Below are 14,335 nucleotides of genomic sequence, written 5' to 3'. Positions count from 1 at the left end.
GGTGAGCCTGTTAAAATGATGGAATGGGAAGAGCGGTTTAGGAATCACTAAGATGGGAAGCAGCTTTGCATAGTGGTTAAGGACCCAGGTCGAATGACATTTAAGTCTTTGGACCCTTTTGGACATTCAGGTCGCTGCTACTATCTGTTTTAGTGGAGGGGAGAAAATGAAAAGTCACAGCCTGCACACGCTTCTAATAAATTCTTTCTGCGTATGCTTTCAAAGGGTCTCATATGGGATACAATTTGAAAAAGAAAATCCAACTTAATTAAAGGGGTTGTAATTAATTCATCCCACAATTCATTTGGATCACACTTGAATCAAATAAAAACAGAAGACACAATAAGTTGTTGTGGATATTAATCGGATATTAAGTGCGCTGTAATTATTCATCCTTGGCAGTTTTTTTGATAGAATATCAGGCCTTTTATTAAGACATCTGGAAATTGATAAATCGTGACAAAAATCCTCCTAAAAAAAGTAACAATGCTATGTTGGCACAGCTGTCACCCAGCATATTTTGACGGCAATATCTTCAAGTCCCATTTCTCTCATTGCAAGATCTCTTTTGTCCTAGATTGTCAGTAAGCTCCTTGAATTTCTGTGTGAAGGGATAAAGAAAGCGAGGTGGCAGACAGACATCTGTCCCACAGCTTGGAGCAAATGTACCTCGGAGATATGGATATTAAGGCATATCCATTCGGCGTGGCTTTTAACACGATGCTGCCCAAGCTTAAGGAACATTAATGCTTTCAAATCACCGAGGACAGATGGTCACATGTGGTATTCATAGTATTGAAAGAGCGGCCATGGTATGGCCACATCAGGGAAGTGTCACTAAACACATTGTGTTGATGTTCCATCTTCCATCCATTAGCCTTAGCGCTAGCATTGTGGGTAGACTGAGGCCTATTTCCGGTAACTTTGGGTGAGCGTGAAAATGCTGAATATGATGGCAGGCTCTTTATGCAGTGTCATCAATATGCCTCAAGCTTAGAAAAAAACCCAAAAAGTACACCGTGGCATATAATCACATCATGACACATCAAAAGGTATCCAGACAGCACTTAGGGGATAAACCTGGAAAAGGTCACTCTTATATAATCCCTCTGCTCCCATGCAGCAGTCTGCTTGCCAATCCAGAGTGGCGGGTGCCACCTCACTGTGGACTGCCTCAACGCCAATCAGCCTTTAAATATACGCCCAAGTAACACACACTATCATACCGCAACAGAAGCGGCACCATTGCAACGCCGCTTTGGAGTGCCAACCATTGGCGAGACGTCAGAGGTGGCCAAAGAGCAGATGCTGGCGCAGCAGTATGTCTGACGCACATCACAGCTGGCTGCTCTCACTGCGGCTGGCCTGACAGCTTACATCACTTACGCAAGTGATACTAAAAATAAGCCAAAATTCGAGTTTCACTTTGAAATGACCGGACACTCTTTGGAAAAGGGGCCAATAAAGCTGGCTTTCAACTTTAAAAAAAAAAAAAGAAGAACTTTGGAGGTTTATGACATATGGTTCAATATCCATCGAGTATTATTCATATGTGTGTGTGTGTGTGTATAAAGTTCAAAATGGAGAAGCATGTAAGCCAAACCCTAAACAACTGAGAACCAAAACATTTATTTTCCTATTATCCAAATGATAAAGCATTCAAATACAAAAAATATTGCACAGTATGTTGATTGATTTCTAATGAGCGTTTGTCTTTAATTGGGGATAATCAAAATGATTGCACATGTGCAGGAATAGTTGTGAAAACTAGCAATTTGACAACACAAGGCAATGCAATGCACTGCTATGCGACCCATCAATCATTCTGCACTGAATCCATTGAGAGCAGGCACAATGCGAAACTAAAAATTGTGCACCCGTTGAACAAGTCACAAATCTGCTGTAATACATGGACGCATACTTTAAAAATAAAATACGGTATCAGGTGAATTTAATTGCAAGTTTACCTTCCTAAAGTTGTGTTTGCGTTACTATTTTAAACCCTCCCGAAGTGCTGAGAGAATATCTTGCAGGATGGCATTTCTGTTTTCCTTTGTCACCTAGGCGGGACAACAAACAATGAATATTGCTTTGAGAAGCTAAACAAACGGTATTTGATGATGAACGCCAAACATACAATGGATGATGATCACGCTCAAAGGGAGAAACGGTTCATCATGAGGTTACACTGCTCAATACTGTAACCTCGTGCAGGATAAGTAAATACTGGTACTTAGCATGACAATATCTATAATGGGGTCCCCCATGATTATTATTTGGACATTTCAGTCAAGCCTTTGTTGTTTAATCAGTCACGCATGATTTGATGTTAACCCTGCTATCGGTTTAGGATCATGCAGGGAATGGCTCTAGTCTATCCAACACACAACATACATGTGTCTGCGATAGAATGTAAACATGGTCCCTACAAGAAACTCTTAAAACTGACCTACATATCCTTCTCCCTCCCAACCCCATTTTCCTAGCAACTGTATAGTATTTGTACTCACAGTGAAGATCTTGACGTCGCTCCTCATGCGCACCTCTTCCACCAAGCCGAGCGGTTTCCCCTTGGGGATGGGAATGGTGCCCAAGATCGTGCAAGAAGAGCCGTCTAGTGTCTGTCTCACCGCTTTGATGAACGGCTGGCTGAAGAGTTCCATTTTCCCAATCTCGTCAAGGACAAACACTTTCTTACTAGTTCCGTCTTCTGGGCTCACCTGGACACAGGATAGCACAGAATTTTACGTTCTGTGTATAAAGCAAATGCAGACATGTTGATCTGTTATGTCTCTGATGCAGCAGTTTTGTAGTATCGCTCGATAGCACAGGTGTCAAACTCAAGGCCCGGGGGCCAGATACGGCCCGCCACATCATTTCATGTGGCCCGCAAAGACAAATTGTGCATCTAATTGGTGTGTCATTACTAGAACTGCAAATTGTCTTCACTTTTAATAGTATCTTTTTTTTTAATACTTGACCAGTTTTTACTCGTCTGATTTGGTTATTTGTCAGTTTGTTTTGTAGCTTTTGCTGTATATAATATGAGGTGCTCATACATTTATTTGGGTTGACAGTCATAATGTTCCTCCGAAAGAAGCTATGACGACAATGCGTCCCGCACAAGAAATGAGTTTGACACCCCTGCTCTATAGCATAGGAGAGAACAATCACACCACCAAAGTATTCTCTGTGTATTGTATGTAAACCCACTACTTACTTTCATTCAGCGGGTTGCAATAAAACAATGCGAGGGGCAAGGGCTGAAAGTTCAGAACTTTTTTTTTTCCATGCCGGTGGTGTCATTTTGTCCATTTTTGACTTATCCTCGTTATAATTGTGGACAAGTTGGAGCATATCCCCATTTGACTTTGGTCAAGAGGCGGGGTACACCCTAGGCTGGCCGCCAGTTAATCACAGGGCACGAACATTCAAAACAACCATTCAAACACACATAATTTAGAGTCTTCAATTAACACGACATGCATGTTTCTGGAATGTGAGAGGAAGCCGGGAGTCCTCGGAAAGAACTCCCGCGAGCATTGGGAGAATATGCGTAATCTTCACAGCAAGGCTGGAGCCATGATGTGAATGAAGAACATTAGAGCGATAAGATGGACATTTATCGTGACGGTGATTGTTGCATTATGACCTGGAGGAGTGGTTGTGCAAGAGCACATATTAGGAGGGTATTCCGCAAAGAAGACAAAAGTTTGCAAAGTCTTTCTGAGAAAATAAAAAACCCGCTTACACTTTTGCTGATATGTTGTTGTTCTTCATCAGGCCACAAATGAGTTGAGACCAAAGTAACAAGGCTTATGCTGGTTTTCTGTCAAGTACGGCAATCCAAATTGGCTTCATTTCTTTAATGAACAGCCAATTAATTATCACTACTGTATTAAATGCATGACAACAAACATTTTGTCAGTCTAACAAAAGGAAAAATGTCATCATGTTAGCATGTGAATACGACACGGTAGTACGCAGACCATGGTTTACTATGATTATAGAGAAACGTTTACAAGAGATAAAAAGAAAACGCAGCACCATGACACCTTTCTTTACAGCTAATGTGTAGGCGGCGCTCCGGGCTCACTTTACAAGCAGGATATTCATGGTCAAAGAGAGCCAGACGGCACCACTGCTACTAAAAATGTCACTCTGGAATTTATGCAGGCTTCCAATTATGCTCTTTGGTTTGAGAAAAATCAAAAGGTTTGATGATTTGTTAAGCAGGAATAAAAGGCAGCTATGATCTGTTGATGAAATCAGACTCGGCAGTGTGTGGTGTACCTTCTTGAAGAGGGGGAGGGCCAGGCGTTCAAATGAAGGTAAATCCACAACATACTGTCCTACTTTGTACTCCCGTCTGCCATGAGAGTCACCAGCAACATCTCTGCGGGATGAAATGCATGCCGGGGTTACTCAAACACAACATCAAAAAGAGCAGCTTGTTTGACATTCCTTCGACCTGATTCTGGACAGGTGGTCTCTTTCGCCACTCACTGTGACCACATCAAACCCCACTCTGCGGCCTCCTTCCCTGACCTCTTCCGTGTAAAAGCCTTCCACCGACTGACCCGAGGACACTAGCGCATCACACGTCTTCTGGACCAGAGTGGTTTTACCCACACCTGCAACAAGAATACTGTTTAACTCATGGAAAATTCTCACGTACGTGGTCCTCAGTTTACAATGGAGTTTTGTTCCTATGGTGGTGACATAACCAGAATTTTGTCATAAAGTGCCATAAATATAATCAGGATGCTGAGGGAAATCTAATTTCACTTAGTTTCTCCAAGTTATAATTAAATTTAATATTGATAGGCGAAACGCTTGGCTATGCTTATAAAACAATCAAATGTAGACTACAACTTTAACTGTGCGTGCCTTTTTGTGACGTTACTCGAGGTGCGCTGTTCGTAACCGTCGTAAAACGAGGACACCTGATAACGTTGTAAATCCGTGCATCTTTCGCTCACACTATGGACATTAGCAGCTCGTTAAGGAAAACAGACTTACTACAATAACTTATTCTGTTTGTCAATATATTTCCTCTTTAATTTAGTTGTGGGAAGAAAAGGGTTAGCAGATCTTTAGTACTGAACGAGTTGATCGTAAACTCTGATCGGAGAAAAAAATTGATTATACTGGCCTCATCTAAATTTTCTTTATTTTGGTATTTTAGTCGCTGTTAATAAGTTTCTTGAATATGGTGAGACTAACGTGTGAACTGTTACCTGGCGGTCCTGTCAAAAACACATGCCTGAGCATTTGGTCGCTCCCTTCTGCCACACTGGTTCACTTCCGCAAACAAAGACCGCGCATGCGTAGAAATATCTTCAACGACTGAAAACGCAGTCAGAAAACATTGATCATGTTAGACTTATTGGAAACGCCGCCTGATTTTGGAAAAGCAATTTAACATTTGAGCATGTATGATTTTTTTTTATATATTTGAGCAGTTTTAATTCAATGGTTAGGAAATACTTGGAATACATGGAAACTTTTTAAAAAATAGTTCTTAGAGGTGTACTGCATAAAGGATAAAGCAGCATGACCTAAAACACTCTATTCATATATAGATATATTATATATAAATATATACTGCAAACAAATGGATGTGAAATATTCAAAGAAAACAGTTGCATAATTGAGTATTTTCCTAAATGAAATATCTTTATTTCAAACACAATCATATGTAAACAATACTCAATACAATACTAAAAGCCCATGTATTTATTTTTGTGGTGCTCTGTGTTTACATTGTGTAACCAGGGAGCTTGAAGGCCGCAAGCTCAGATATATGTTGATACTCTTTTCTAAAGTCCAAGGATCCAAGGTCATCTTCCAGTTCCTTAGCCTCCAGTGGATCAGAGCACATGGAGTCTGAAGAACCTCGCCAAACGAGGCTGCTGCTCTCACTCTTTAGGCTTCTTGGGGACGTAACTCCAGCGTCCTCTTCCTTTTCTTGTTTCTTGGAGTATCCCATTTGCATGGAGGCTGATCCATCTTCAGAAGAGAAGCTGAGTGCTGAGTCTTGTGTTCGAGGCTGGATGAGGTGCGTGCCTCTCAGAACCCGCCGCACGGGGCTGTGACCTCTAATGGGCGCTGGGAGGAGGGTTTTTTTCTTAACGGGTTCCGAGTCTGAATCTGAAGTGAGAAAAGGAGGCCTTGAAGGCTTCGACTTGGCAGACTCGGGACTACTGGATGTGTCCGCATCGCTGGCCTCAAGACTGTTAAAGTCGTCTGCGTATTCTTCTTCCTTGTCAGAGTCTGACACTACAGACTTGTGGCTGCTGTGCCTACTACTTTTGCGAGAGTCCAGTTTCATGATTTGGCTCTCTGATTTAGTCCACGTCAGGATCATTTTGGGGAGTTGGTTGCTTGTGGCATCATCATCGAGACAAGAGAGAGAAATGGATGAAGTGTCTAGTTCTTGCTTAGGACTTTCCAACTTTGATCTATCTTCATGTTTTTGCTTTGTTGTATCCTCCACCACAGAGACCTCTTTCGTTTTTTGCGTCTTCGTATTTTCTTTAGGAATGAAACTTTTGACTTTTTTCTCTCCTTTACTTGCACTTAACCGTGTTTGATTGGTTGTGTGTAATGCCATACAGTCACGATTTTTCACTACAGTGCAGTTTTTTTGCCGCCTTAGATTGTATGTTTTGGTTGTTCTGTACATTAACTTTTTCCTGTGTGGTTTACTGTCAATTAAAGCCTCAAATTGGTTGTTTTGCATTGATTCTTTGGGCTCAGCCTTCATACTTTGGGGCAAAACTATTCTGGGGGAATGCAAATGTTTTGAATTGGTGTCCACCTTGCTTTCGTGCTCTGGTCTTGTTTTCGGTGTGCTCCATTGTCTGCCCGAAGCCTCAGGAGAAGCTGTTTTATATATCCAGGCCAAGTCTGGATGATTCGACAGAGGCTGCTGGTGCAGGTTGTGGACATTTAACTGTGACAGTTCAAGAAAAAGAGCATTAAGGAGAGGCAGTGGTCTCAGAGCTTCCTCGAGGCCTTTTGGAGTGACACTTGCAGATACGTTAGGCTCATTTTGCAATGCCTGGTCCGTTGCTAAGGAATTTCCACTTTCATTGTCGGAGAATGTCGCTTTGTGTGATACCACTGGTGACTCGCATTGAACTAATCTGTACTCACTTCCTTGGGGTTTACGTTTTTCCTTGCCAGAATTGCAATAGTACAGACATGGGGGACAAAACACAGTTAGGTCCTCATCCAAGTTCTTATGTTCTTGGACTGTGTGAGGAATTTGGCTTATTGGGTCATGTTCAGTTTGGGTGAACACAGCTTGTTTCTCCACATTATTCCATCCATCTTCAGAATTGTCCTGCGTGGGAAACTTAACTCCCATAGAGCCAGAACGTAATTTTTCATTTGCCCTCTTCTTCAGGATGTCTTCTTGAGCACATTGTTTACTGGAGACCGGTATGTTTTTTGTCACATGCGGTGGTAGACTGTCACCCACCATTAGCAGTTTGTAACTCAGTGAAATAACTCCAACTGGCTCCTCTGCAAGGTTTTTTACGCACACGGACCCTCTCTCTCCAAAAGATGAGCAACTAACAACATCGTGTTCAATGGAGTCGTGTCTGATTCTGTTAATGATGGAAGCCAACGAGATGAGGGACGTCCCTAATAATTTGGGTATCTCGTCTTTCACATCGAGAATCATAACATAGAGAGGGGTGTTGGTGAGTTTCCTGTGCAGAGAGTCGAGATTCATTTCGAAAAAACACGACTTGCCTCTATTAAACGAATATACCCATCGCTTGTCCTTTTCATGCTGTAGGTGATTATTTCTATTATCTCCTCTCAGTTCAGGCGGATAAATGAGCAGCGTTGGAAAGTCCAACAGTCGTATTCCAACAGCGAGCTGGTCGGAGATCTCCTTTTCACTGTTAATTCGAATGTATTCCACCAAAAGCTCAAATGAAAACAAAGTCTCTCGTTTCGGGTTCTCATCCGGTCGTTGTGACATTGTAGTAGCGACGTGGGTTCGACACATAACAACAACAACAACATTGAGAATTAGCTAGCACACAAGCTAGCTGCTGGCTGATGTTGCATTCAAACGGTGGGACTTTTGAATCTCCTGTCGCAAAGAAAGCACCACATCAACCCGGATATCCGGATCAGAACTCACAAAATAACAAATTTTGACAGTAAATTGCTACAACTAAGCAATCGTGAGCTGAGAGAAAATACGGCCCAGTACAAAAAAACAATTGGATTGGATTAATTTATATATTATAGTGGCAATACCAGTTCCCACGTGCTCACTATAAATAAAAGTATGAACAAAAATATACAAAAACACACACGCGCGCGCGCAAAAATTATAAGACATGAAGCTGAAATGAAATAATGCAAACGGTTGACGGGGTCTAGTATTTTTTATAAATCTGTACGGTACTCAACATTATACTGTTCTTAATGCTCACAAAGGGATGTTTTAAAGCTTCTGGTTTTCGATTTAAGTTAGTTTGAAACCTCTTTTGTTTGTTGCGACCTGCGATGAGAATGAATGGAAGAGTGTACTGAAAAAAGTAAAATAGCAACTACTCCAAGTTGACCTGAGGACGGTCATCTTTCGGCGTCTGTCGTCGCCTAGCAACGGATGTCGCAAGATTATGGCGTCATAGGTTAGTGGGGGCTCATGGGAAAAGAAGTTCATTTCAGTAGTTCTCACTTGGACGCGCAGTTTATTATATTCAAATGAATTTGAAGGAATGATGAAGACAATTTACAGGTTTCAAACTTAAAAATGATTAAAAGCTGGTTCACATGTTTTTCCCCATTTTTGAGAACCTTTTAGTGGCAAACTGTGAGTTTGGGCCGACTAAAATAGACTAAAGGTGATTGGAAATTAGGTCAGTTCATATGTACACACTATGAGGATGTTATTAATATTTAAGGCAGTACACATTAGTCTGGGTTAGAAACACGCAAAATACACGCAAGCGCGCACTCACAAAACGAGGACCGTGTAAATAAACCATTTCTCACACAGGGCAGCAGGAGTCCCGGTGGGCGGGGACTTTCTCCCGGCGTGCTGTCATCGCCGAACGAGGTGCTGCTGGTGCTGGATGTCTGCACTCGCTCGCTTCAGTCTGGAGGCTCAGGCTGAAAGAGAAAGCCCGACTGTGCATCTTGCGCAAGGCCGATCAGGATACTTTGTTGGCGAACTGGCGACGCTCTCAATGTAAAGTAAGACATAAGGATTTTCCTCCTTTTAATTGAACAAAATTCTGTGCATATAATACAAATATGCACGGAGGACTACGTGGTTGTGTAGATTAAAAGTGTAGTGCTTGCAAGAGCGAAACGGGATAGAAACTCCTAATTTAATTGCAAAAATTGAAGCTAAAGTGATTTTTTTGGGCGTTTTCATTTCAAAACAAATAGGACGATTGATCACTAATTTCCGCCTATAAATTAAATGTCATGTTTTGTTGTTTTAACTTATTTCCTCAATGTCCGTTCACTAAATATAGTTATTCTTCCAAATAAACTCGAGTCTGATTTTGTTTTCGGTGTTTAACACTAGTATTCACTATTTGGGGGGGAAAGGGGTCTATTCGCCTTGAAATATTTGTGAATGGGGTTTGTTTCGTGGAGTCAGTCGTCGCTTGAGCAATAGAGGGCGACAGAGATTTCGTTGTTCACTTGTAATTCAGCCTTTAAATTCCCTCTTCCAGAACATTTGACTGTAGAATTTGCTTTTTTATTTTTTCCTAGACGTTTAATTGGACTGCAATGTGATTCCGTTCCTTTATTCCGACTATAGTATGTAGTCAGTATAACCTGTCAAGGAAGTATTTTCCTCCTTATCAAGTTGAGTCCGCGCATGATTGTAATCTGTCAGTTAAGCAGAGCACAATATGCATGTTTCATTGCTGCCTTTGTGACCTATGTCCCATGAGAGACTAAACAAGTCAAGTCATGTTAATCTTAAATCAAGTATACTCACTGATCTCTTCCTCTAAGAAATGAAAACCCCACAAGATCTCAATTCCTCATAAAGAGCTTCAAACGGTACACCAGAGTTCAAATGCAAATTATCATTGCATAATTGAATGTGCTCTCATTTATCTCCCTCTGGTTTCATATTCCCCATCTTAGCTTTTCAGGCAAATAAACATATTTTTTCCTGTTCCTAACTTAGTATCTTCATTAAAGCATAATTATTTTTATAGTTTGATGTCTGATGAAGATAAATTTGGTTGCTTAACTCAAACGTGACCTTCCAAATGAGTTGAGGTGCATGTGTGTGCTCATGTGGAATTGTTCTTAAAAATGATCTTCTTGGAATGTCTGTTTTGTATACCGTATTATCCGGACTATAAGGCGCACCGGACTATAAGGCGCACCTTCAATGAATGGCCCATTTTGAAACGTTGTCCTTATATAAGGCGCACCGGACTATAAGGCGCACCATTAATGCATCAGGTCAGATTTTGAATCCAAATCAAATCATTTTCCATTTTATCTTTTTTATTTCAACTTCAGACGCAACAAATTACTTTATAATCACAAAATAATGATCCATAGTCTTTTTGATTCCTGATTCATAGTCTTCAGCGGGCCACTTATGATTGATTTCATGACACAATGCTTCGGGCCAGTTTAAATTTAGGAGTTCGGTCCATATATAAGGCGCACCGGACTATAAGGCGCACTGTCGGCTTTTGAGAAAATTCTAGGTTTTTAGGTGCGCCTTATAGTCCGGAAAATACGGTACTTTCAGAGTTTTGTTTTTTTTTTTTTAAAGGAAGATAGGGTCACTGTGAGTAAATAACTGCCTCAAGCATACACGCACCTCCATTGAGATGGCTTTGTAGAGTCAGCAATAACATAAAGAAAGGGCCATTGAAGCGGAACTATGTTCTCATTTCTTTCTAAAAACACCTTCTGCGTGAATAAACACAATGGATAATTGAAGCTGATAGATATGCCTTTCAAAAATAAAGTTATGTGCACAATGTGTGCTCAGTTGAACAATAAGACACCTGTCAGGTTTGTCAGAGAGACGGACGGCTTCCTGTGACATGCCTCCGGGACATTTCAAGTTATCATTGCAGTGTTGTTGAGGATGGCTTGTGGCCTTGGGGCATCGGAAACGCCCATCTAGTGTTACACTGCTTAGTTGTGTGTGTGTTTGAGACACACTACTTCCCTATGAAGATGTTACCATAACGCCGAGCTGTTTAGGGAGGGTTCTGTTATGGGAAATTACCTGACGCTTTTTGCAGCACCTAGCCTCTTCATGATGTTATTTCCTTCTGTTGTGCTGACTCATCATGTTTTTAGGGGCAAATAAAACTTGGCCGAGGTGGCACATTGTTACCCCCTCACACACATTCTCCATGTGATGAGGATCAGGAGTCTTAGTCTGGTCATGACCAACAGACCGGCTGGCTGGCAGAGAGTCACAGTAGGGGCCTCCCCAACTAAATCTTGTTGATTTAAAACCAACCAACCAGCAGCTGGGGATCACATGTTGCCTGGTCCTGTAGTGAGAACCTGATGCCCTCCTCATCTTTTTTTCAGTTTTTGTTTTGATTGTAGTCTGGATTTATGGAAGATTTAAAGCCTGGTTATCACTGTCAGAGAAAGCAGATGTTGTCATTGGGTTGGGTTATGTCATCAATTTTTTTTTTTCCCACCTATAGTCATCTTTTGAGACAATGTGGGTGCTGTTGGCTATACTCTGAAAAACTACTAAAAGGTAGTGTTCCTCTTTAGTAAGTTTTAATAATGATAATCATTTATCCACCCACCAATAATCAAACACTCGTCCCTATTTGAGTCACAGGTGACCTCCATGAAGCCTATCCCATATGATTTGCAGAGAGGTAGTGTGCACCCTGGATTAGCCACCAGATTATCACATGAGGATAATTTTGGTTGATATTAACAATTTGTTAATTTAATATATAAAGTGGGCAAAAAAAGAGGGTTGTACTTTGAGGTGAAGGTTGACAATCCAGAGTATCACAAGACAACCTCACAAATGTCAGATATTGCCCTGTAGCTGAGTAGATGTCAATCAGTGTCATGGTATTAATCACATATCTTGTGCATTATGACCACTTTATGTGATGCAAAGAAATTTGATTTGATGACATATTACAGTATGCATTGCTTGAGGATATATTGTCTGTCATATTGTGCTTGCACAGTAAGCGGTGGTTAATCTGACTCTGCTGATATGATTCAGACTCGAAGAGTATACTTAAGGGTGGCAGTAACTCATCTGCAGGGACTTTTTGTACTACCACTTGTGTTCTGCTGCAGGAAAAAAAGCAAACAAAAACTACTAGTCTGCATTCTGACTACTGTTGAGGTGTTCTCTTTTCACCAAGTGCAAAACTCAACTCCAGGGTCTACAAAATGTAAGAATACTATAGATAAAGATAGTCACTAAAAGCTTGCTGAAGTAGTGCTTTTTTGTGAAAGTGGCTACTTGGGGAATATCTTAAGCCTCTTTATCTAGCCACTGTCTTTTAATTGAGTATATCTGTAGCTTCTGCGCCACTCATCCGGAAGCTTATTTGTGTGCCAGGCACAAGGCGTGTGATGGCCAAAAGGGAAGTTTTGCTCGGTGTAGCAGATGGTATAACGACAAATGTTCAGTGGTTATCATGCCATCTCTGGTCAGGACCCTGTCAACTTCTGGGGATGTATTGCAGAGATGCAGGGGAACAAAGGAGAAGTCGGAATGTGGCGTCAAAGGAGAAGTTAAAGGTTTGAGCTTGCTGCCATCCCTGCCTGCTCTTGCATGGCCTGACTGCAGAGGAAATAGAAAATGTGGCCTCTCATCTTTACACTCAGAGCTCGACATCCATTTTGGAGTTGACTCTGCTGACAATGAAAACTGTATTTCTTCACACAGTGACATTATACTCAAATGCGGAGAGTACTCGGGGACTATTTGAAAAAAAGATCTGAGAGGATGCTTATATGCTTGAGTTGTAGTGGAATTAAATATGCTGCTATTCATTGGTTGGTCAGCAGAGAATTGGTTCCTGTGTGTTAAAATGAGAATGGAATGTACAAGTGCTTAACATTAACAGTTTCTATTTGTGTGTGTTTTTATTCAAGCTTTTCATTGATATTGAAGCACAGTTGTGACTGGAACTAATTGTCCCCTGCTTTAGTTTCCACAAATAATATTCGCACCTGTCGATACGCCGCAACAGATCTCAACAGTTGTAATTGTACGTTCAGGTGACTGGTGGCAGGAATTGTTTTTTATTTGCTGTGAAGAAAACCGATGCCTTGAGGAGAGGCGTTTATTTGTTCAAATGGGTGAGCCACCCAGGGATTAACACATGATCTATTTGAGCAGAGGCCACCGTTTTAGGAAATACAGTAAGCACCAACATATTCAGTTGCAACTTTTTTTTTTTGGCATCTTGCCACATCAATCGACTTTAATCATTGCTTTCAGAGCGTTTTTAAAATCCCACATCATTTTTTAGTCCAAACTCAATCATGCAACAGATGGCACCATGATGTATAATGCTGCCAACTGCTTTTTTTTTGTTTTACTTATCATGAACAAAGGTGAAAATGAGGTCATCTGAGGGCTTCTCTCGTGCCGTACTAACCCGTAATCGCTATTAATTCCTCAGTCTTGCAAAATGAACAAAAGCACCAAATTACATCTACCGGGTCAACGGCCAAAAATACCCTTAGTCAGAGTTTTTGAGCATTCTTTGTATTCTGGGTTGTTTCACAGTGTCACACAAAAAAAGCTGCCGCACTTGTGCACTATGGATTTGCAAACATGTAAGAAAATGTGTCCTGCCAAGATGAATTACCTGCACCTCCATGTCCCTTTGGGGCTCATTAATGTCCATAACAGGAATGTTGGAGGAGGGAAAGGCCGCTTGAAGTTGCTGACCCTCCCTACATGCTTTGTCTCGACGTCTTTTCTACAGCAACAATGGAGCGAGTAAGCATTGGCCAGTCATTAACCTAGAGGCTACAGAGTCCAAGTCCCAGTCCCATGAATCTTTGGGTTAACTTGAGTTCGTGCGTTTCAGTTGACTTTAAAAAATGGGGTCTTCGCCTCCATTGAAAGATAAGAAGGGATTTGCTCTGCATACAACCTTCCTACTGTTAAAAAAAGGCCCAGTGATGGAGTTTGGTTGTATGTCTCTAGAGATCCAATGGCGCTCTGGCTTATCTTTCAGCTCAATGTACTCAAGTGAAATATAATAATTATATGAACATGTTCTTGTGTCTATGAACATTCAATACACCAATCAACGTAGTTTTTAGTCAGTTGAAACCTTTATCCCTT

General features: G+C 41.2%; 3 protein-coding genes across 7 annotated transcripts in view; 1 reads left to right on the top strand and 2 right to left on the bottom strand.

The window, feature by feature from the left end:
- Positions 1 to 1,610: 1,610 nt before the first annotated feature.
- ntpcr (nucleoside-triphosphatase, cancer-related) lies at positions 1,611 to 5,337 on the bottom strand. The gene is made up of 5 exons (XM_061285756.1): positions 5,241 to 5,337; positions 4,472 to 4,634; positions 4,294 to 4,396; positions 2,511 to 2,720; positions 1,611 to 2,060 (listed from the first exon to the last, which is right to left on the bottom strand). Exons 1-5 carry the CDS (start codon positions 5,272 to 5,274, stop codon positions 1,992 to 1,994), a joined length of 579 nt encoding a protein of 192 aa, XP_061141740.1. The 5' UTR covers positions 5,275 to 5,337; the 3' UTR covers positions 1,611 to 1,991.
- A 321-nt stretch (positions 5,338 to 5,658) lies between these two features.
- map10 (microtubule associated protein 10) lies at positions 5,659 to 8,142 on the bottom strand. The gene has a single exon (XM_061285914.1). It carries the CDS (start codon positions 8,027 to 8,029, stop codon positions 5,762 to 5,764), a length of 2,268 nt encoding a protein of 755 aa, XP_061141898.1. The 5' UTR covers positions 8,030 to 8,142; the 3' UTR covers positions 5,659 to 5,761.
- A 928-nt stretch (positions 8,143 to 9,070) lies between these two features.
- The window catches only part of LOC133158056 (signal-induced proliferation-associated 1-like protein 2), a 60,880-nt gene continuing 55,615 nt past the window's right edge, over positions 9,071 to 14,335 (top strand). For 4 of the 5 annotated variants that reach the window (XM_061284889.1, XM_061284887.1, XM_061284888.1 and 1 more), the window contains exon 1: positions 9,073 to 9,231. The gene's annotated coding sequence lies outside the window, so the exon portion shown is untranslated. Of the gene's footprint in view, positions 9,232 to 14,335 lie in introns of all 5 variants that reach the window. The other variant, XM_061284885.1, reaches the window with a different exon arrangement.

The sequence above is a fragment of the Syngnathus typhle genome, linkage group LG8 (assembly GCF_033458585.1).
Source record: "Syngnathus typhle isolate RoL2023-S1 ecotype Sweden linkage group LG8, RoL_Styp_1.0, whole genome shotgun sequence".
NCBI classification, from domain to species: domain Eukaryota; kingdom Metazoa; phylum Chordata; class Actinopteri; order Syngnathiformes; family Syngnathidae; genus Syngnathus; species Syngnathus typhle.
Note: the sequence above shows the minus strand (reverse complement) of the source record. Positions and strands in the feature narration are given on the sequence as shown.